Source organism: Convolutriloba macropyga, unplaced genomic scaffold (assembly GCF_964194025.1).
Source record: "Convolutriloba macropyga unplaced genomic scaffold, txConMacr16.3 SCAFFOLD_1653, whole genome shotgun sequence".
In the NCBI taxonomy this organism is placed as follows: domain Eukaryota; kingdom Metazoa; phylum Xenacoelomorpha; order Acoela; family Convolutidae; genus Convolutriloba; species Convolutriloba macropyga.
In genome coordinates this window covers 19,256-43,700 of record NW_027452573.1, presented here as the reverse complement: position 1 = coordinate 43,700, position 24,445 = coordinate 19,256, and the positions used below count along the sequence as shown (strand labels likewise).

At 35.8% G+C, this 24,445-nt stretch overlaps 1 protein-coding gene across 1 annotated transcript in view; it reads right to left on the bottom strand.

Moving 5' to 3' along the window:
* Positions 1–905: 905 nt before the first annotated feature.
* The window catches only part of LOC142357630 (uncharacterized), a 42,785-nt gene continuing 19,245 nt past the window's right edge, over positions 906–24,445 (bottom strand). The window contains exons 4-12 of the mRNA XM_075409178.1: positions 23,228–23,523; positions 22,519–22,593; positions 15,674–15,766; positions 10,867–10,986; positions 10,414–10,589; positions 8,870–9,110; positions 6,093–6,364; positions 5,540–5,751; positions 906–1,706 (exon numbers count right to left, since the gene is read on the bottom strand). Of these exons, the coding sequence (XP_075265293.1) occupies positions 926–1,706; positions 5,540–5,751; positions 6,093–6,364; positions 8,870–9,110; positions 10,414–10,589; positions 10,867–10,986; positions 15,674–15,766; positions 22,519–22,593; positions 23,228–23,523 (2,266 nt within the window). The 3' untranslated portion in view covers positions 906–925. The remainder of the gene's footprint in view (positions 1,707–5,539; positions 5,752–6,092; positions 6,365–8,869; positions 9,111–10,413; positions 10,590–10,866; positions 10,987–15,673; positions 15,767–22,518; positions 22,594–23,227; positions 23,524–24,445) is intronic.

Sequence of the window (24,445 nt, the reverse complement as noted above, 5' to 3'; positions counted from 1 at the left end):
ATTACTTATATACCTCCGGTTTTACTTGTCTATGCAGTTTTCGATGACTAAAACTCTAAAGGGTCAGAAGAAAAATCGATCCATCAAAGAATTGAAAAAAAGACCGCAGGACAAATAAAAGTGCCACAAACGTTCCTTTGAGGGCAATTAAAAATGCTAAAGAAATCAAAGTAGGGAAAAAAGAGATAAAACTAGACAGATGTTCAAAATGCCAGAATATAGCCGCAATATCTTCATAGATCTGTAGTCTAAAAAGACTGTAAAAAAGACAGGCCAAAATAAGAAACATTTTCTTTTCATTAAGGGCAGAGATGTTAAATTTTATTAAAAATCTGTATAACTTATTGCTGTTTCTATTTGCTGCTCTTACATAACCTTCAATTAGAGTGACAAGCACTCATTCGACCTTTTCTCTATGAATTAAAGCAAAGAAAAATCGATTTCAGAGTTAGGAAGTCATTTTTAAGAGTGAGGTAAGAGTGAGGAAAAATGAAGTCACACACGCAATTCAATTGAAATTGCATGAATGAACAAAAAGCAGATTTTAAGTGGTTGTGACGTCATATGGTGGTAACAAAAAATCTTGACGACGAAATAAATAAAAAACCAAGAGAAGGCCAATAATAGCCTCAGCTATCGCTTCGCGGCTATTAAAAAAGGTTAGGAAAAAAATGAAGTTAAAAAGATAGCAGAATTGATATATTTTCCGTTTTCGAACTCGCTCCTCCTATCTCCTGAGAGGGGGCTGGGAAAAATGGGGCCCTTGTTAACAGTCACTTATTTAATATATAGGATATCATAAAAAAATTATGTGTGGCTATATTGCACCCTATTATGTAAAAAATGACATGAGTTCCTGTGTACATAATAGTTTTAAGTCCACTGAGCTGGGGAATCAGAATAGATCCAAGATCCGATTTGAGGTTCAAGTCTTACCAGGGCTTCTTCCAGTATCAGTAAAAGAGTCTCCACTCCTCATGTTACTGTTTATCAGGGTTCCGTCACGAAAGAGAGTAATGTTTGTCACGGCATCATTGGTCGCAACAACGATCTGGATCTCCGAATCAGAAACCGGCAACGTTGTCAAGTCTACAGATCGAGGCATAGTTTGGACCAGGATGCCTGCGGGAGCGCCTTCCAGCTGGTTTCCATCAGAGCAGTTTAAATAGGCGACAACATTTAAGAAATAGGTTTGAGAAGGCGTCAAATCCGTGATATTTACATTTACGTCAGCAAAGACGTCAGTTGCGGCATTGCCTTCAATGTACCAACGATACCCAGTGACAGAACCAGTCGGTGCAGTCCAATGCAGCATTGTCCAAGATGAGTTCGTTACATCATAATCCAAATTGGTGACTAAACCTGGGTATGAACAGATTTCGAACACGTTTGAAACGGCACTGTTTTCACATGCTGGGGCTGCCTCCGCCAACGAATACCTCGCCGTGTATGCATAGAGTTTACCTGCATCAGGAACTGTATCGACAACACTTCCACTCACAATATTTCCGATTACTTGACTGCCGTCTCGGAACACACTGGCAATTAGATTGGGGTTATAGTTATTCAAAATGACGGTTATCTGTTTTGGAGTTGAGGCAGCGTTTGTAACAGTGATTGTGGGCGTCTTAGGTGCTGTGAACTGAGATGCGCTGACAACAGTCGAGTTTATGACGTCACCAGATGAAGGACACACCACGTAGGACCTAAAGGTACCAACTCACCACCTCATAACAAATATAGATACCAGCAAGTTTAAATTAACAAACAAGGAGGCTCGGTAATGTGCGTACGCACATAGTGTTCCGATCCCGCTCATCCACATTCTTGACTTGGCTACCAAATGATGAAGAGATAGAAAACTTACTCAACAACATACACATCGTTCAAAAAACAACCAATGAAATACGATAATGCCACGCTAGAGGGCCAATGAACGTTGTTGATAATAGGACTACCAGAAAGGACCATAATAAAAATCAAACAACAAACATTATTTACGACCAAAACTCGATGTCTATAACAAAAAAAATCATAACAAAATCAAACTCGCATCACCTAAAAACCAAAACAAAACAATTTAACGTATACTTCAATAGAAAAGATACGGGACCTGTCCCCAATGCCACTTGTTAACAGGTCGAAAAAGAGCAAATAGGTGCGAAGTTCAAAACACTCCCTTTTTTGAAAACACCTAACATCACAGTTATTAATGTCATTAGATATCAACTAAAATAATTAAAATTTTCATTTATATCTATATAGGAAGCAATTGTGAAATGTCATTATCCAATGTTCGATTGCCCAAATTTTCAAGCCAATGGAATCAACGATTATTGTTATAATTTAAAAACAAACCAAAAACCCTCTGAAATGTACAACTATATAAAAATCTGACATTTTATGAAATCTCGTAGAAACGGTTGTAACAAAGCCGAAAAGCAAATGTTTGAAGCTAAAAACGTTAAAAAATCAATTTATAGCTCACTGGAAACAGGCTGTGACCTGTGTTTACAGAGACTGAGCTACAAATCGACCGAAAAACAATTAGAAAGCGAAGCTAAAAAACCCAAATATATTTTTGAAAACAAATACTTTCAAAAGATAAAAGAGATTTAGGATTACAAAAAGCGATAAATTAACTTTCAACACTTCAAGAAGCAAATTGTGCCTGTTAATTATGAGACTAAGTCACGAGCCCACAAAAAAAACAAATACATAAAGAAGCCAAAACTTTGTGACAAAAAAATTTTGCTATATGACACTGTTCAAGGCACTATAATTATAGGACATTATTTGCAAGAACTGTAAATAGTCATTTTTTATCTGAACATTAACGAGTCTTCTTTATGGAAGGACTACTAAGATATGACTGCAAAAAAAACCTCAAAAATTTAACAGCATAGAAATCTCGAAAACTTTATGAAACAAAATGGTCGAAGCAATCAGTAAAATTTATAAACAAGCGCGAATAAATGTTTGAATCAACAAAAACAATTGAAATTTCTATTGAGTGAGATTGAGTTACTTCGTGACAAAAATAAAAGCAAAAAGGACACAGATGAAAAAATTATTTTATTCAAATTTGATCAATAGATCAATTTGATCAAGTCATTAGAAGAAACAGCTATAAACTGAAATCTTTAATTAGGTTGAGTTATACGTCTTAGGAAAGCAATTAAGATCTATCGTTATCGAGTATATGGTGTACAACAATGAAAAGAAATACAAACATAGGCAGAATCAAAAATAATCATGAAGTTTCTCGATGTACTTGAGTCTCAGCACAAAGGCATAAACTATTCGAAAAAAAAACAATTAACATATCCAAATACGTCTTTTCCCAACACTTTGCAATTTATTTACAATGCCTTCCTTTATCTTGACTCGTCAATAATGTCATGATTCGACAAGAAAACAAAACCAACTCAAAAAATATGCAATTAGGTGCCAACATTATTTTTTAACTCACAGGAAGTCAGTTTCTGCCTGTTTCTACTGAGACTGCGCCTGAAGTTGAGAGAAAGAAAATAAAATAGTGGCAAAGTTAAAAAATGCACCGGTTTTTTCTCAAAACAAATGTATTCAAAGTCATAACAGACAAAAGATAACAACTGAAAAAGCTGTCGAGGTTGTTTTATTCCTTTTGCAAGCTAACTGGATCTTTTGATTGGAGACAATAAGTCATTGGGCTACAAAAATTATAAGAAACGAAAACAATAAGTCCACAAAAATTTGAAAATAATTGGTCAGAGCCATAAAGAACATGAGCTTAACTCTGAAACCATGATACAATCTCGTCGATTCTTGCTTGTTGTTAAACAAATTGTCATTAATTGAGACCTGATTTGAAATTGTTGTCCGTAATTTACATTTAAAAAAACATTTGAATAGCGGAAGTTTTTTGAAAAAAATGTCGCGCGCCATTAAAGTCTTAAAAGGTTTCACCATAAGGATCCATGGTGACGTCAAAATCAGCCCAGATATTGCTGCGAGTCCAAAAAAACACACAATTGTTGAAATGGCTGCAAAATATATCAATTCTTCGCAAAAATTTTCAGTTTGTCAACAATAACCAATGCATTTTGTATAAATATCGAGTTTAAATTTGCAAAAAAATTGGTAAAATTATAATTCCTCTTAAAGCCAGCGTGAGTACAAATAGCTCTTTTTCGAGCTTAAAAAGAAAATGGCCGCAGTTTTAAGGTGTCTACTTCCAGCGAATTTTTAACAAGTGTTCTAAAAAAGCCATAATTTCGACGAAAAAAGGCTGAATTTTGAAAAATTTAGCGTAATTCTTACCAAAAAACTCAGATCGAACAATTCAGCAACCCTCTTCTATCTTTAAAGATAAAATCAATAGCAATACAATTTACAATTTTATCATATTTTGCCTGGACAAAAATTTGGTCAAAAATGTGAATAAAACAGCTGAAATACCTCTAATATTCACAAAAATTAAACCTCGATAACTTCCTATAAAAATTAAAAATTGAAAAGATCTTTTTAATTCCATATTCTAAGCGGGACGGACTTTCTAATGATACCACTCACAACTCTCTACGATTATTTTATCGATCGGCCAAAATTGTCTGAACAAAAACAACCCATTTGAGTATATAGTTCCTCCCCCCTCAAGAGGGGTCGGAACAATAAAGTTCCGGGTTGGTTTTATTTCCCACTCTACTTCACTGATAATAAGCCTGACGTCTTCTTATTATTTTTTGAAGTTTCTTGATATTTGTTTGTAGAAGGTGAATAGATGAAAAATTTTCAACATAGCCGCAAATAACGTTTTCTTAAAGAGGGGGCCGATATGTTGCAGATGTTGAAATAATTTAAAGTATACGATAGTTGACTCTAAAAAAGCAATCAGAGAAACCAAGAAGAACTGTGTAGCAACTGCGCAAATTACGATATATTGATGAAAAAACTGTATTATATGTCTCCGAAACGAATCGAAAAAAAATTGGTTCAAATATTATGAAAAGACTATCATTGTGTGGTATGCAAAAAAATTATTGAAAATCAAATTCCACCTTATCTACTTCAATTTTACAGTAATGAATTTTATATACATGAAAAATCGGGAGTATCATATTAAATTGGGCCTAATAAATTAAAATTTTAAGTACCTTAAACTACTTGTATATGCTGTTTGCTTACATTGCGAAGATGAAAAAAGTTTTTCTCTCCTAATATAGCACAAGAAAATACAATTTCCCTACAATTGGTATTTGTAGGTGAAAATATTTAGCATCACAGTTTTTGGCCTGAAAAATCAATAATCCAAGGTGGTAAAATGATTAAACTTAATACTCCGTATAAAGTACTCTGTACAGTCTACCATCTGAATTTAAATCAATCAATCAAGATTCCTTACCACATCTTTAAAGTTTATTTTACACCCCATATTTCAAAATTTTTTATGCAGCTTTGTTTTACCGAAAAGAATGCTCTTTCCTAATGGCATGTTTCGATTGAAAGGTTTATGACTGATGCAAAGGTTTCAAAACTTCTGAAGTTGAAGATAACTCACATAATCTCCAGGGTGTACGCTTGGCCCTCTGACAAGGAGGAGATGGTGTATGACGTGTTGCTTGTAGTATTGGCAAAGACGTCTGATTCGCCCACGCGAACGAAGTATCCAGAGGCTCCAGAAACGGAGTTCCAGCTCATAGTAACAGACGATTTGTCACAGGTGGAGACGATGAAGTTATCTGGTTTGTTGGGGAAGGTGCAGGTGCTTGACTGAAAAAGCAAAGAATCAATTCAATTATAGCCTGAAGCTTTGAGACGGATGCGCTGAAACTTTATAGGAAATGCGCTGAAAAACGTGCTGAAAGTAATGTGGGAAATGGGTCGAAAATGCGTTGTAATTATGTAAGAAATACGTTGAAGAGGAGCTGAAAATTTGAAGATTAAGCGCATTTGCAAAATTTCAGTGCATTTCGTACAAAGAATGCCTAGTAGCACATTAGAAATTCCAAAACTAGCAGCCTCAAAAATCCAGTTTATAAATGCCGTGGGTCTCATCAAGTACAAAAATAACTCTCATGTTTTATGTGAACTAATAAATAACGGACTCTAACCACAATTGAGTAAATGGACCAGACACCGTTTCTCTTCACTCTTGCTCTGAAGAAGTACTCGGTGGCGGAATCAAGTCCCGACCCACCGAGAATGGCTCCTACGTCGTTAGAGGCGGATACTGCAGTTGCGCCTGTGACATTGGTGAAAACTGAGTCGTTAGTTGAGTATTGCAACTCGTACTCCTCGTACTGAATCGGAAACTGGCCTTGTATACCCACAAATATGCTGCTGTTAGAACGTGCAGACACAGTCAAAGTGGGTTGGCCGGGAACTAAAGCAGAAACACAATCCATTAACGTCGGAAGAATTCTCTGGTTAGACTTAATTTCAAACATACCCGGAAGATTGCCGGAAAATAGCCGCCGTTGATTCCAATAAGCATGATTGGGATTGAAAGAATAGAAGATATTGAAAAAAAAAGATTTTTGTACAAAAACTTTTTTTCAGTCCGAATCATTTTGACGGCATTTTGTAGTTGAACATATTTCTGTTTCTTAGAGAGAGGATACAAGGGCTACTATCAAAACCAATAAGCATTACAGATGGTAACTAAGACTTATAGGAACGACGTTCAATTAGCGGGCATCTAAAATTGGGTTTTATCCCGTTTCTATTTCTGACTTCAATTTTTTATACTGACTCTGTTCATTTTGAATTGCTTTGATGAGCAACTGATTTTCAAATTCACTTTTAGCAGAATGAGAGAAGAGAGAAACTAGCCTAGAGAAGTCAAAAAGATTTCACGCAAAATGTCGAAAAAGCGGCAAAATGGTAAAGCGAAAAAAGTTCGACGAAGTAAAAAAAACATAGCAGGACAAGTCCTGAAATACAATTCAAAGAATTGAATGAAAAACCTAGATTTACTCTACCTGAACAGCGGATCAATTCAACGATGCCAGCCAAACACAAACAAAATCATCTCAAAAAATTGAGAAACAAACAATCAAACAAACTAAACAAATATATAATCCTTGATAAAACTTGGAAGCTTTTAACCCTAAGGCAAAATTTGACCCCTTTAAATATACCTATTTCAAAAATATATTCAAAACCAAAATTTGTTGCTGAAATTGGTGCAGTATTATATCTGCATATCTGCAAGGCCTGAAAAAATTCATTGGCCCTTGAAGATCGATTAACTCGAAAAATTTCAAAAACTAAAAATATCAATTGAAATTTTAATGAAATGTTGCTGAAAATCGTGACATTAATATCTTAAGAATCATTCCTTGAAAAATGATTCTAGTATTTCTGGACGCTATCCAGTAAACCAATTCCAAGTCTTAAAAAATTATTGGTTCAAAGATCGATAGACAATAATTTTTATCAAAAATTTCAGATTTCAAAAAATAGAAATTCGTTCTATTAAAATGTTGAAAACCATCCAGGTACTCCTAGCAACTATTTAATAACACACTATCAAACCCTGTATGAGGTTATCTGGCTACTCAGGCAAGAAAAACTGAATAAAATGTCTTGAAAAAAAACTTAAAAAACTTGCAAGTTTTATCAAAAAATTTTCAAAATTCGAAAGGTTAAATTGTTGTTGAAAACAAATCCATTAAAACTAACAACTATGCAGTAACTCTTTTCAGACCGTGGAATAGGTTTCCTGGCACTTGAGAATGGACAAATATCAAAAACTGACAAAAACTTTAAGAAACCTCAAAAAAATTGCAGATTTTATCCAAAAAAAAATGCTAAAATTCGAGACATTAAAATGCTGAAAACCCCTCCATTGTTACTAGAAACTATACAGTGCCCTATTATCAAACCTTAAAGGAGATTTCCTGGCCCCTGAAGCTGGAAAAACGCAAAAAATGACAAAAATTTTCAAAAAAAAACTTGAAAAAAATTGCAAAAACTAGTATCATTTTGTATGTTTGTGTTTGTAGTACCAGAACATATAGCTCATAAATTGGTCATAGCAATTACCTTTTTCTCGCAAAAGGCCTTCAAAAACTTTTAAAAACTTCAACCTAAGACTAATCAAGCAAAAAACTTAAAAGAAATTAAAAAAAACATGAAAAATTGCACCATTTTGAGCCCAAAAACTCCTAAAAATGAACTTTTAACCTTCAATTGAGGCCATCCCAGCAGTTGCAACACTCTAAGCACTTGAAGGACTACTAACGTCCACTTTGAGCCTCTAATGAAACTTAATGCCCGCTGGGCATTACCTGATTATCCCGTTTTGAAAGATCAAAGTCATTGAAAAATGTGTGAACACATCTTAAAAAAAAAACACAGCGCCCCCAATGCAATTCAAATTCTTTGAATTGTAAAAAACAGGAGCGCTATAATAGCCGACTGAGAAGATGAGGGCGGCTATTAACAAGCTAAAAGACTTCAAATCAATGTTCTAGTTTAACTTCAAATTCCGTCAATTGCGGTTCTAACGTCACGTTTTTTTTTTAAAAAAACTTATCCAATTGTTGTTTGCATCTTTCTGTCAATTTTAAAGAAAATTTTCCAAATCCACTCTCATTTGATGAAACAAACAACAAAGCATTGAATATATGTTCATCTCATTGAGTGACTTTAATTAATTGCGACTCAAATAACCCAGCTATCAGTCTGCCAGATTGCTCCACCATTTGTTCAATTGCGTTGAATAAATCTTCAATTTTGTAACATCAGGTCACAAAGATAACTTGTCTGTTTACATGTAAAGTAGATTTCAACTAATTTCGTTGTTCACTCTGGGGGATCAACTACACTTTTTTTTCCAATTTGACCTCACTTTTGCTGTTAAACTAGTTAGAGTATAACTCACGTGAGCACAAATCACTGGCCACATAACTGCCAACAAGTTCAGATTTGGCTCCATTGACATCCGAACACCAGACATAGCATGCCATTTCCACCCTGTAACACGTCTCACCAATTACTCCTGAGCTTATGTTATAGCTCCGAGACGATGAAGTAACGTTCTGGTCGGTGATTCCGAGATCCGAACTGACAAATCTGTATCCGTCGCAGTTGCCAGACGTTGGAGCACTCCACACCACATTGAGCTGAAAGACATCAAATGAGCGACTACTGATTAATGCGTTTAATTTAAAAAATGTATAGAACTGCGCCCGCTACCCACGTGAAGAGAAAATTGCTCGTGGCGTTGACTACTTTTGCGCACAAATTTATGCTCATAATGGTTCATCTATGTAAAAACACGCATCATTCTCATTATTTTCTTCACACAGACTGATGAAAACAATGACTTTGTGTTATTTCGGTACTGTTTGGTGGCTTCGAGCGCGCATTAGTCTGATGGTCTGAGGTCACTTCCGTCTGGGACGGTCTGATCACGGGTCACTTTTATCTGGAACCGTCTGATCAGCTGTCGTTACATAAGGAGACCGCAATCTGGGAAGTATAGTAATAAGAGCGCAGTTTGAAATGAACTTGAGTTAGGAAACCGAACGCAGTTTAGTTCTCGCCGAAAACAATGTAATCACAATAACTGTGCAAAAATAAATAATTTTTGCAAATATATATCTAATTATCTTCGTAACGAAGAGCTAGGAATTAAAGCCACACGAGCGCAAAAGCCATGGAAAAAAATAAGAATCAGAACCAAATGCTTATTAAGTTTGATAGGTAAAATATTTGATTGGTTTAAATTAAAGTACAGCAAAAGTAACAAATGGCGAATAAATTAGCTTTCGTTGCTTGTTTATCTATGGTCTGCGGTCGGGTTGCGCTCCACTCGGCCTTTTCTTGACCGCAGTTCCCCTGATGGGCGGAAGGGGGGGGGGAGTTGCGATCGCGGATAGACCTTCGTAACGTAATTTGTTAAGTAGTTTTTTTTACAAAGAATTGCTTGCAAAGTAATGAGATTATGATAGACCAATCAGATCACGGGAATTATTGGGCCCTAAATCGTTTTTATTGAATTCTGCTCTACGCCCAGTGGGTTCTAATGGCGTCCTCTCTGTAATGATTACAAATAAGTCATACAAAGGAAGATAAAAATCAAATAGGTCCATAGATATTGTGATTCAATATCCTTTATTCCTTTATTCAGATGAAATAAGGTCAAACTGTTACTAGCACGTGAATAAAAAATACGAGGATTTGAACTAAAACTCTTTCTCGTGCAACAAACAAAATTATCTCATTCCTCCCCCCCCCCCCCCCCCCTTCTCCCAGTAACCCATAAAATATGAACAACTATAATTAGCAATTTTAACTTCAAGACTCACCTCTTGTTGAGCATTATAACAATCTTCTTTACTAGTTCAGAATCATCAATTAGCTTGTCCACCTGATTTAACAAAAATAAATATTTCATTCTCAAACTCTCTTGACTATACTTACAAAGATGTCAGTAGTTTCGGATCCAGCTTCGACATTTTCTGGTAAATTGGGCTTGGTACATGCAGCGCCCATTGTGCCAGCAGAGACCATTCCTCTGTAGAGATAGTAAAGTCTAGCAAAGTACTGAGTGCCAGCTTCCAAATTGTTCTTCCACACGTTACTTGATACTTCAGTGGCTGTGTAACATTAAACATAGGAACAAATAACTCTATAACTTTTTTGGGAATAATGATGGGAATAGCCATCACAATTAATGCATTTTCCATTTAAAATCCAATACCTTTAAGTACCCGTGAGAAGGAAACAGTACCGAAGGTATCTATAGTACTTTTTGTTTAAGTACACAATTATGAGTAATATACGCGTTGTAAATTTTACCAGATGGAAATAATAGGTAAAGTACAAATTTAAATTTTATAATATTGCTGAGTCAACATTTGAAATAGATCTCACCAGCACAATGAGTTGATGCATCGCAGAAGTCCTCGACCAAAGTACTGTTGGTCAAGTTCGTCACCTGGCAGGTTCCAGAAGCACTCACACTCGTTAGATCCGTAAGGGTATTGCTGGATGCTGAAAAAGGAACAAATGTTGAGCCGCAAAAAATTGCAGAGCAAAATAAACGCGACATCAATGGAACAAAGCGCAGTGCAGAGGATTATGAAGAAAAAGGTAGCAGAAGTAAGTAAACTTGGTTCCAAACTGTGAGACTTAGGAATAGCTTTATAATAAAAAAAGAAACAACAGAACTAGATAGAAAGACATTCAAGCAAAACTTTAGAACAAGACTCTCTCCTGAAAAGATAATGGATGTGGACATGAATTTGATGTTCAGCACGGTCTTCTGTATAAAAATGGTGCACTCATTGCTCAATGACAGATAAAGATAGAGATTTGTTGAGGACAGCACTATTCGCGTTTAACCGTGAGACCAGAACGAGACATACCTTCACCTGACCACTGAGAATTGTTCTTCACTTAGAACCCGTCTAATCTGGGGCATGAAGCCCAGAGGAAACTAACCTCGATTGATGGCATGCCACCGACACTGAGGCAAAATCCAACAGCAACAGAAATTCTCCGGATGTAAATCTGACCGCCCGGCGATAACAAGACGCGGTACTTGGACTTAACAGGAGAAGCACACCCCACACTTAATTTTTTAAGCACAGAAATTTTTTAAGCACGGAAAGATGGCCAAAAGGCAAAAAAGTTTTAGCGGAAGTGAGCTGAGTATCTGTTCTTTCAATGGGAGAATCTTTATACCACAGTGTTGAACGAGGTCAAAATAAAGTTGTGTTTCGTCATTTTATCTGCGTCCAATCTTTGTGAAATGGGCACCAAGTGCCATTTGAATTTTTCCAAACCGAAGAAGCGTATTGCTGTACTGAAAACGCATCGAAGAGAAAGCATTTGTGACGAAGAGACTTTGTAAGTTATCAAACTGGCAGGCCCGCAAAACCATAAACAAAAAATCATTTACATGAATAGAAGGTTTAGAAGAAGTGAAGGTTTCTGTTTCGCACCATCTCGGGCACAAAGTCATGCCCCTCGTTTAAAAGCTGTAGGTCTCACAACTTACGCTATCTATGTGTATTGTCTTTTGCTCTTTCCACAGCAATTTTCTGGATAATGGCGTTTGTGATTTGCTTGTTTTTGCTATACCGCAAGCTTACTCAGCGCAAAATGTGAATATTAGGAGCTTATAAAGGACGGTAAAGCGCGTCTCAAGACGCATTTATTACGCTAGGTTCCATGGTTAAGGACCCCTAAAACATGTTACGTTAGGATGGCCGTTGAACATTGTGCTCAATTGCAAATGATATTTACTATAAAAAAGGAAGATAATACAAAACGGCTAAAACTACTCAAAACTTAGTTTCGTAGCAATTTTATGTATAATGGTAACAGAAAAACTCTTCAAACTTCAGATTAGCAGTCTTTCATCCTAAGAACTGCAATATAACCACAACAAACCACCGTTTGGTACAATCGATTTTATCTTACCATATAAAGATATTACAGATTGAGAGCATCTGAGATTACGCAAACATCGATAAGTAAAAAGTGAAAAAATTAGTTGAAAGCTAAGAGTGTTCTAGAAAAGCGCAGAATCTGTACGGCTAAAACTTAGCAGAAAAACACCCGTTTAAATAATAACTTCAAACTTAGTTCGGGAGCTACTGAAAAAACACGTAGTACCCGGGATAGTAAATCATCGCTCTTGGAGAGCATACTTTCAAACCCTCTAACCATTCTTTTGTCCCAGGTTCGGTTCTCACCCTTCTACGTTGAGCCTCTTAGGTCATTGAACCCTCTCGATATGTTCGCTTAACAATGCTGCTCAATGCAGCCTTTAAACATGCGCTTCGAAAGACCATTTAAACACATTTAGTACATAGGATTTGCATTTTTCTTTCTAACACACAGGAACATAAAACGACTCAGCGTCGCAAGAAGTGCTCTCGAACACCAGTCAGAATGATGTTGATTAGAAATTTTCACGTCTACAAAGACAAGGTACGGACAGGGCTTGAACACCCAAACCTCAGATTAGCAGTCATCCGTCTTACCAACTGCGCTATAACGATTACATTCCGCCGTGTCTTACAATCGCTTTCACCGTATCGATGAACATATTTCTGATTGAGAGCATTTGAGATCACGGAAAAAGCAAAAAGTAAAGCGTGAAAAACTTAGTTTAAAGGTAAATGTGTCCTATAATAGCGCAGAATCTGTACGGCTACAACTTGGCAGAAAAACACACGTCTACAATAGGAACCTTAAACTTAACTTGGAAGCAATTAAAAAATACGTAGTACCCGGGACAGTAAATCCTCCCTCTTGGAGAGCATACTTTCAAGCCCTCCTAGCTTCGTGGTTTTTGCACCTGACTAACAGTCTTTTGTCCCAGATTCTGTTCTCAACCATCTTTTTTGAGCTTTTTATGTCATTGAACCCTCTTGATATGTTTGCATAACCATGCTGCTCAATTTGGCTCTTAAACATGCGTTTCGGCAGGCCCCTTAGACATGCAAAACAATTTTCAAAAAAATTAGAGCTCAAGCGTTTAATATATAGATTTAGCAATTTTCTTTCTGACACACACCGGAACATAAAACAACTTAGCGTCCCAAGAAGAGCTCTCAAACAACGGGAGGAATGATGTTGATTAAAAATTTTTATGTCTACAAAAAGAAGGAAACCCGAAACTGCTTCGAACCCTCGAACCTCAGATTAGCAGTCATTCATCTTACCAGCTGCGCTATAACGACTACATAACACCGTTTCTCACAATTGCTCATACGGTATCAATAAGCATATTTCGGATTGAGAGCATTTGAGATCACGCAAACATCAAAAAATTAAGCGTGAAAAACTTAATTGAAATTGATGGTGTTCTAGAATAGCGCAGAATCTTTACGGCTAAAGTTCTGGAGCAATTAAAAAACACGTAGTACCCAGGACAGTAAATCCTCCTTCTTGATAAGTATACTTTCAAGCACTCTCAACCTCGTGCTATCTGCACGTGCCTAAGAGTCTTTTACCCCAGGTTCGGTTCTCAGACATCTACTCTGAGCATTTCAGGTCATTGAACTCCCGATATGTTAGCTTAAACATGCTGCTCAGTGCAGCTGTTAAGCATGAGCTTCGAGAAGTCCCTTAACCGTGCAAAAATTTTGTCCAAATTTAGAGCTCACGCGTTTAATATATAGGAGGATTAGCATTTTTCTTTCTAACACACACACAGGAACAAAAAACGAATCAGCGTCGCAAGAAAAGCGCTCGAACATCAGACGGAATGATCTTGATTACAAGTTTTCATGTCTCCAAAGAGAAGGGTACCCCACACGGGTTCGAACCCTCGACCCTCAGATTAGTAGTCATCCATCTTACCAACTCCGCTATAACGCCTAAATACTACCGTTTCTTACAATCGCTTTTACCGAATCAATAAACATATTTAAATTGAGAGCATTTGAGATCACGCAAAAATCAAAAAATAAAGCGTGAAAAACTTAGTTGAAAGTTAAGAGTGTCCTCGAAAAGTGCAGATTCTGCACGGCCAAAACTTTGCAGAAACACAAACGTTTACAATAAGAACTTCAAACTTAGTTCGGGAGCAATTAATTAGTTCTGCAGCTCTTAAACATGCGCTTCGAGAGGCCCCTTAACCATGCAAAAATGTTGTCCAAATTTAGAGCTCACGCGTTTAATATATAGGAGGATTGAACTCTCTCGATATGTTCGCTTAACCATGCTGCTCAATGCAGCTCTTAAACTTGCGCTTCGAGAAGCCCCTTAACCATGCAAAAATTTTGTCCAAATTTAGAGCTCACGCGTTTAATATATAGGAGGATTAAAATGAAAGCACAAACTTCATTTAGACATATGGCCATCTGTCAGCCAATAAAAGACGGCATTTTGGTTCATTGAATCTGCTTTTGACTCGACCAAAATGACTGTAATCTGACAGGACTGTAATCGAAGGAAAAAGCAATAGTATAAAACCTGTGAACGGATGTGCGAGCAAACCAATTGCAGACGCATTGCACTAGGAAATTTAAGTCTGAAATGGACTATTTGATTCAAACCCAACAACGATTGGCATAAATCACTATTATTTCATTTTATTTTTTTAGTAAAATGAAAAACAAATTACATCTTTACAAATTGTGCACTAAAACATGATTTGCAGAGATTAAAGTGTTAAAAAAATTGATCACTCAAACTGAAAAAATAAAAGAACAACTTTTTACTGTTAAAGAAAGACGGAAAGAAACGTATCAGTCTCGGATCAAAAGTACGCAAAAAGCGAACCCTCAGCTAAAACATATTTTTGTGTCTATAGACTCATTTTTAAGATAAAGCTCAAACTTCCAACCTATTGTTTCTTTCCTACGCCCTCGTTATTTATACAATACAAATTTATTTAATGCCTTGAATTGAGTTCATTGTTTTTGTTGAGGTTGTACCCGTTCATTGGCCAATGGTTTTTTAAGATATGAGGACTTTAGAGATTCGGATTGATATTTTTACCGTCAAACTAATATTAATTCACCTTAAATTCTAGCCTTGATGATTGATTTCAATGCTGTTTATTTAAATTTAAATGTTCAGAAAGCACTCTGGGAACTCATTCCTATATAGTAAATAACTGCGTTGACACATTTTGCAAACGATTGAGGTTAGGTGGTCTCAATTTCAGATAACAAAAAAATGAAACAAGAGCCGAGCTTCACACGATAACAACTCTCACTTGAGTCGTATCCTGTACAGGTATGGAACTGTCTATTGTCGATCACTGCAGGGAAGTTGCACTTGTATCCAGTGGTACTTCCAGAGCAGGTCTCTGAAACACAAAAGAAACCGAAACAATTCAGCTGTAAGCCGAAATGTTACATAATAAAGGTGGCGGTCAAGCAAGCCGATAGGTAAACCAGCCGAATTTTGAAAATGAGGTCAAGTAAGCCGAAAAATTTTAGGGATACCCGTAACTTAAGTTGCACCTGGCGGGCCGGTGGGCGCTCGTCGCGTCTTCGCCGCGATAAACGGCCCGCGATTTCCGGATTACCTCCCACAGCGGATGAGAGGCATGGCCATGGACGGCGGTCCGTTGAGGCCCGTACCCATTAGATGTCTAAAAATTGACGTAATTTTGTTTCTTTGATGCATTGGAATACATTATGCACTATAATACTACGAGCAGTATTGATTGTAACGGCTAACAATGTATTTTTTCTTATAGATTACATAACTATTACATAACTTTCGGCTTGCTTTTACTTCGGCTTCCTTTGCGTTCGCCCATAATAAAGTCTAAATTTGCCCTGAAGCAAAAAGGGGTTTTAGTTGCCTCTTAATAGAGTTGATCCTAAATTTGATCGCTTGGATTTGTAAGTACAGCAAGATCGGTTTCGGAAACTAACTCAAGTAACATTACTCGACTATAGAATCCACTTTAGACCAGGAGAGAGTTGGTTACGTCCGTTAATGCCCCCACCCAATTTTCTGGGATGTTTATGCTACAGCTCAAGCAAACAAAGATAGCTCAAACGTTATCATTCGGAAAAAGATGAAATGTTCCATGAAACAAAACTGCCTGAATCAAATTTTTGTACTAGAGCAGGACAATTGCTACTAAAAAAACCAAAATAAATGCAAAGAAAATAAACATACACGGCAGATTGCCGGAAAATAGCCGCCGTTGATTCCAATAAGCATGATTGGGATTGAAAGAAAAGATATTGAAAAAAAAAGATTTTTGTACAAAAACATTTTTTAAGTCCGATTTATTTTGATGGCATTTCGTAGTTGAACATAACGTACTTCTGTTTCAAAGAGAGAGGCTACAGGGGCTACTATCAATACCAATAAGCATTAGAGATGGTAACTAAGACTTATAGGAACGACGTTCAAATAGCGGCCATCTAAAATTGGGCTTTATGGGTTTATCCCGTTTCTACTTCTGACTTTAATTTTTTTATACTGACTCTGTTCATTTTGAATTGCTTTGCTGAGCAACTGATGTTCAAAATCACTTTTAGCAGAATGAGAGAAGAGAGAAACTAGCCTAGAGAAGTCAAAAAGATATCACGCAAAATGTTGAAAAAGCGGCAAAATGAGGTAAAGCGAAACATTTTTTTATTCGACGAAGTAAAAAAAACATAGCAGGACAAGTCCTGACGTACAATTCAAAGAATTTTTATTGACTAAACAGACAAACTTGACAAAGAATGGTTTATGAGTGAATTGAGAAAACCATTTAAAAAAAATCAAATAAAAAAAATAAGAAAAAAACAGAAAATCAATGTCAAAATGCCGCATGTGAACAAAAAAACCACTAGCGGGAAATGAAAATTCAATTCAAACAAAACACTAAGCATAGATTGAGCTGTGAATGAAATGGAAAAACCTTTTAGAAAAAATATCTGATCCAAAAAATCGAAAAAACAGTAAAAATCAGAATGAAATTGCCGCATGTGAACAAAAAAACCACTACCGAGAAACCAAATTTTTGTACACCATTTTCTCACTCTACTTTAAAATTAGAGCGACAAAATTCAAGCCTCAAAACCACTCGCTTTTTCGCTCCATTTCCTGTTTCGGAGTGACCAAAATCACTATTCCAATTTGACTTCAAAAATCATGAAAATGTTTGAACAGATCTTAAAAAAAAAACGTAGCCGGAAGAATTCCGGAACGACTCGAAGTGAAAATCCATTTAAACACCATCCAACTACTGATCAAACAAAACGTGCCTCTACTAATTTATGATTATCTTGAAACAAAACCATGAAACAAAAAAGTAAAAACAAAAAAATCAAATCTGTTAAAATATAAAAAATCTGATCAAATTTTGTTATAAATTGAGATACCGAAAAAACTATCTCTGCCAAAATAACTTCATCAAAACAACTAGTACATAAAAAACCACTTATATGAAATCTGAAAAAAAATACTTTAGGCTAAATTATGAAAAAAAGCTCTTAAAAACAACTTTCACTGAAAAACTGGAAAAAGTTACTAAATTTTTTAATATTTCAAAAGCATATACATCCAAAGAAAAATTCCATTCAGCCAATAGGGTATCCAGATGCTCTGAAAACAATAGGAAAGTCATAATACGCTAAGAAACTTAGCTAAAAAAACGAAAAACCGCAAAAAATTAAGAAAAATAGTTCCAATTTTCGCCATTTTTTGTCATTTTTCTCAACAAAAAAATGATTCTTACCCACAAAATTGCAACCAATTGTTATCATAAATTTGCTCAAGTATGAGGTGTTTCTTCAATACCCATTTGAGCCAGTATAACAAATTAATCGTCAAAAAAACGCTAAAATTAGCCCGAAAATCAGCAAAATACATTAAACATAACCGACTAACGTCGGGCGAATTGCTATCAAACGACCAGCGAGCGGTTGGCTTCGTCAGTAGCTAGCCACGGGGGGGGGGGGGTGGTGGGGGGTGCACCGGGGCCTGATGGGGGGAACACTGGGTTGGGTGGGGGTCAACAGGGGAGGAGGTATCTCAACCTCTAAGAACCACCCTTCACACCATAAAAATAAGTATAATTCTCCAAAATAGTTTGAGGTGAAACAGAGCTGAAAAGCTCTAAGAACACTTAATGCCCGCTGGGCGCTACCTGTTTATCACGTTTTTGAGGACGAAAAGTCAAAAGCGTCAGACCAAAAATCGGTCAAGCGAAAAATGGCATTAAAAAAAGACCGACAGGACTAATATAATTAATACAAATTTCGTTTGAGAGCAATTAAAAACCTCCGAATTATCATAAAATTCAAATAAATTTCCAGAAACCTTCAAACCACTACCAAAACCAGCCTAAAATTAAATCAAAATCATAACCAAACCTCCTAACCAAAAACATACCCGGCAGATTGCCGGAAAATAGCCACCGTTGATTCCAATAAGCATGACTGGGATTGAAACAACAGAAGATATTGAAAAAAAAGATTTTTGTACAAAAACAGATGTCCAATTTATTTTGATGGCATTTTGTGGTTGAACATACTTCTGTTTTAGAGAGAGGCTACAGGGGCTACCATCAAAAACAATAAGCATTAGAGATGGTAAATAAGACTTATAGGAACGACGTTCAAATAGCGGGCATCTAAAATTGGGCTTTATGGGTTTATCCCGTTTCTATTTCTGACATCTTTTTTTTGTACTAACTCTGTTCATTTTGAATTGCTTTGCTGAGCAACTGATGTTCAAAATCACTTTTAGCAGAATGAGAGAAGAGAGAAACTAGCCTAGAGAAGTCAAAAAGATTTCACGCAAAATGTTGAAAAGGCGGCAAAATGAGGTAAAGCAAAACTTTTTTTATTCGACGAAGTAAAAAAAATAGGAGCGCTATAATAGCCGGCTGATAAGATGAGGGCGGCTATTAATAAATGAAAACTGCTTTAAAATGCCGCACGTGAACAAAAACAATTCGCTCGCTGAGCTAAAATTTTTTCACACATCAATTTCTCGCTCGCTCAAAAACAGCGGTATGAATAAAAACCACTCTCTTTTCGCTCAACTCTTCACTTTTGAATTTTTTCACGCGTTTCATTTCCCGCTTCAAAAATCACTCCAATAAAATTGATTAAAAAAAGGACTTCTCCAATACTCCTCTTCGAGTCGTAAAAAGACGGCGCCCTAATACAATTGAAATTCTTTGAATTGTAAAAAATAGGAGCGCTATAATAGCAGGCTGAGAAGATGAGGGCGGCTATTAAACACTTAGCTGTTGCATTCGTGTCATTTTATTTTCATCCATTCATAGAAAAGCATGTTTCGAGTGAAACTGAAGGCATGTCATATGCAAGCATTAAATTAATAGAGCTTGTGGAAAACGCAGAAAACGGAAGGGGCGAATTTTGAGAGAAAGTAAAAATACCTTTAAAAGTTGCTCCAGTTTTTGGAGAATATTACATCAGAGCTTGACAATTTTGTCTCAATGAAAATGCTCAAAAAGTTTTATAGCAAGTACGCAAAGCGTCCCCAAAATAATATATGTTGGCGTACAGAAAGGCTGAAAACATAGTAATAGCGAAAGAATTGTTTGAAATAAATAACAAATGAATATTTAAACCTAGAGGAAACATATAGTTTTGTCTTAGTAATGACAGTATATGGAAAAATGTTATGTTCAATTGGATGTTCAGTTGCGTTCTTTAACAATGTGACACGATTATTTGTTAGCCTCTCAAGGTTTAAATTAAGCGCCCCAGTTGCAACTTATGCCATACTATAAAACTGATATAGCCAAAAAAATAATGAGACGTTGTGCAATTATGTCCGAATTCATTCTTTCGTTTGATAAATTTTGAATAACAAAAAACTTGGTTGCCACATTTATGTCCACTTGATAGTAATTGAGTCAAGCAGATCAATTGTACCGAGAATTTAATTGAACAGGTATCCAAAATAATCGCAGATTCTCGTTTATGCAAAAACAACAACCGAGTCTTCAATTAGTATGAAAACCGAAAAAACGACCGCTTTTAATTGATCTCTTCATTGGTTGAACAATGAGCAGCTAAATTGAGCTAATGGTCTCTACTCATTGCGCGATACGAAATTGGGACTCTGAGGACTGACAGACATTACCAACAAAACGATCGACATAATCTGAAACAACGGCCAAATTTTCGAAACAATATTTTTCCAGAAAAACTCGTAAACAAAATGGCGTTGACAAGAAAATGCAGATAGAAAAATTTCAAAAAAATATTTTAAGATAAAATAGCAAAAGAGCTTTAGAACGAAAGTGAAAGGCAGCTTGCAGTTTTACTCTCCCCGATTAGTTCAAATTAACATTTACAAAAAAAAATTACTTAAGCACAAAAAATTTTGTTAACTATTTTGCTTGCAACAGGAAAACTACTTCTATTACTGGCATGCCAATTGCGATACCAAGTTAACCATTTTCTATTGATAAATTTTTAAATTTTTAGCAGTCCTTTTGAAAATATCAAAAAAAGAAAAAAAGAAAGACGGTTGCTGACGTGTACAAAGAACTTCGTTCACTTGAAAAAAATTTTACAAGGGAGATGGTCGGAAAATAGCTGCCATTGGTTCCCATAAAACCGATTGGGATTGAACGAACAGAAAAACAGTGATAAAAATTGATTGTTGTACAAAAACATTTTAAAAGTGCGAACTATTTTGATTGGATTTCGCAGTAACGCATACCTTTGTTTCCTAACGAGAGGATGCAAGTGCTAGCATCAATACCATTAAACATTAGAGATGTCAATAAAAAATTTAAAGAAATTAGTTAAAGTAGCGGGTATCTAAAATTAGGCTTTATCGTATTATTCCTTCTCCATTTTAATTTCGTTTTTGAATACCGATTCTGACGATATTAGATTGCTTTGCTGAGCCACTGCTATTCAGAAGCATTTTGAGTACAAGAAGCGAAGAATGAAAATAGCCTGGAGAATATAAAAAGATTTCATGCAGAATGTTGTCCAAGATGTGAACTAAGGTAAAGTAAAACAAATTTTTGCATGACGAAGCTAAGAAAAACAAAGCCGGAACACTCCAAAACTGACACAGAGTAAACATTACTTTAGGCCCAAGACAACAACTCAAGGAAAAAATGAGCCTTTTAAATCTACTAATTATTTCCAAAAACCAAGAACGATTACATGAGAATTCCAAAAATGATATATGAAAAAAATCTGATATGTTGAGCTGCCGAAACCCCTATTGCCAAAACAACTCGCATATCAAATAATGTTTCTTGATGCTACAATAAGAAAAATCGAGGAAAGTGTGAAAAGAAAAAGTAAAATTGTTAAAAAACTCAAAAAGTCATAATTCTATCTATCGATTGTTATTCAAAACGGGACATTTTAGAAAAACTTTTCTGCTTGAACAGTGCACAATGCAACACCAGCCATAGAAAAACAAAAACAACAACCAAGTAAACAATGAAAAATCGGAAAGAATTTACAAATTTATGAAAGAAATTTCAGTAGAATTGGGATGAATAAGACCTTGAACCGTCAAGTCTAAAAACAACAGACAAAATTGGGCAAAACTTTGTTTAAAATTGAGCCATTTTTTAACAATTACATCTCAAAGTTAAAGCCTTGTAAATAGAGAACCTATACCATAACAATTAAGGTCAACCAAAACCTCCCCAGATGCTACAAAAAATAATATAAGATCACCAAAACTGCTTAAAAGCGCCCAACAGGGCAAAATGGCAACAATAGCTCAAAACTGCGCTTTAAAGTTTAATATTTTTGTCGGATGGTCAAAACGGATTCCAAACTAACTAATACTATTGAGATAAATAAGACAAACACTGTTATCCGATAAAACTAAGCTAAAAGATTTTAAAAAACGGCTTTGGAAAAGCCGCCCAATGTGATCAAAAGATTTTGCTCGCCCAGCCAAAATTTCACATCTATATTTCTCTCGCTCTCTCGCATAATAATACATGAACGAAAACCACTCTAAATTGTCTCTATGCCTTTGACGTTTGTTCACCAGATAGAAAATAAGAGCGCTATAATAGCCAGCTGAGACAATGGAGGCGGCTATTAATGAGCTAATTGATTTTTCGGGGGCTAATACACGTACTTAGACAACTAGATGGACAAGTGATCAATCCGTCCTGTTGTAGCGTACCATCAATCACAGAAGAGGCACATTTAACTGAAACAGTATTAAATCTGTTATGAAACAACTTTTAATGGACCAATTAATTAATTACATCAAAATATAAAGATTTTCAAAAGTTCTTGTGCAAAAAAGGACAAGATTCCTTTAATTAAAACTTTTTAAAAATCCATTGAGTTTAATTGACAATTAACTTGGTTAACATAAGGGTGGTTATCAATAAAACAGATCAACAGTTTATGGATCTCATGTCATCAGCGTTTTCTATTTTTCCACATGTAAAATGTTTTTATTCTCCCCACTTTGGTCAGGTAAGAATAAAAATAGTGTAAAGGAACTTAATGTTTTCTCCGATCTTTGATGTTTCTTCCTCTCTACCTCAGCCTTTTAACTTTCGTTTTTTAAATTCCTCTCGTTATTGAACTTGAAGTGAGCACAAGTCCCCTCCTGTTGTTAAGGAAGCTCCCATTTCTTTTGATCAGCATTGCATTGAGGTTGTAGCAGAAAAGATCACTTTTATGGGTTTATTGGGAGATACGAGTAGTCTTTATTGGGGATCAGGGTAGCCTGAAAGACTTCATTGGGAAAAACTATAGTGATAGGAGACAAAAATAGCAAACAGCAAAGCTACAGTTTTCCACTAGATCACACACAACAGCAGATAGCTAACATTCGGTAGTGTTTGGTCCTGTGGCATATGGCTGGCACTCATAGAACACTTCTGTGGCGCTGACAGCCGCGTCTACAAACGGGAACACGCATTGAGCATCACAGGATCCCTTCCAGAACTGCATGTGGAGACTTGAGAGACTGGGAGGCACGTTGTCATTGTTTCTGTCCAGGGTGAACTCCAGGGTATCAGTAGAGGGGGTGATAGTGGTAAACAGGGGCGAATCGGGGATTGTGTAAGCAGATAGGAGGAACTGAGAGCTTTGTAGAGTGCTACCCGTTAGAGAACATTCGTAGCTGAAAAGGAAAATCAAACTTTTGCCCAATTTGCACAAAAATTTCGAACTGTTTCAATGCTTCATTTCCTTATCCGCTAACAAAATTTTCGCCTTGATAAGTAGACTGACAAATTTATTAACAAATGGGGTTTCTTCCTGAGGAAAACAATCAGTCACTTTAAAACATTTGCATTTTCAATATATAATAGAAAGTTTTGATTGTTTCATTCAGGAGATCTTTCAAACAATAAGCAAAAATTTTTATCGCAAAGCCAGTTTTATACTCAAAACACAAACACATTTTCATCTTGTCTATGAATTCAAGGAAACTGTTATGTTCATTGTTGCAAAATTTGTTCCCATTTTTTAATCAAATTTCTAAAGAAGTTGTTATCCATTGGCTGTATTGGGTAATCCCGACGCTGGTAGAGCTAGCAGTTTTAAACTTCTAGTTATGTATATATTTTTTAAAAAAATATTATTGATATACTACAGCAGAAAAAATGATCTCGACTGGAGCCAGAAACTATAGCTCCAGATAACTTTGCTCCAATAATTGTGCTAAGATATTATAAGAGCGGGTTTTATGAAGCTGCACTAAAAAAAAATAATATGCTAATGCTAATATACAAAAAATATATGCTAGTGCGCCGGAGGCAGAAGAAGTCTTTAATACAACAGGAACAGAAACTCAGTTTTAACGAGAACTTTCTTCTTCAATACTTCTTTTTAAACTGAAACTCTCTCTTAATATGTATTAAACTTCTTTTAACGAATGGTTGTACATAAATTGTGTATATTACGGTGAATATGCTAATGGTAAATTGTGATTGCTGGTTCAATTTTTTTAAATAATTTTCTATAGTACGTCACTGGCATAACAATGATGTCACATAGCATAACAAAGTTCAGCCCATTCAAAGTCAATTGCTGTACTTATT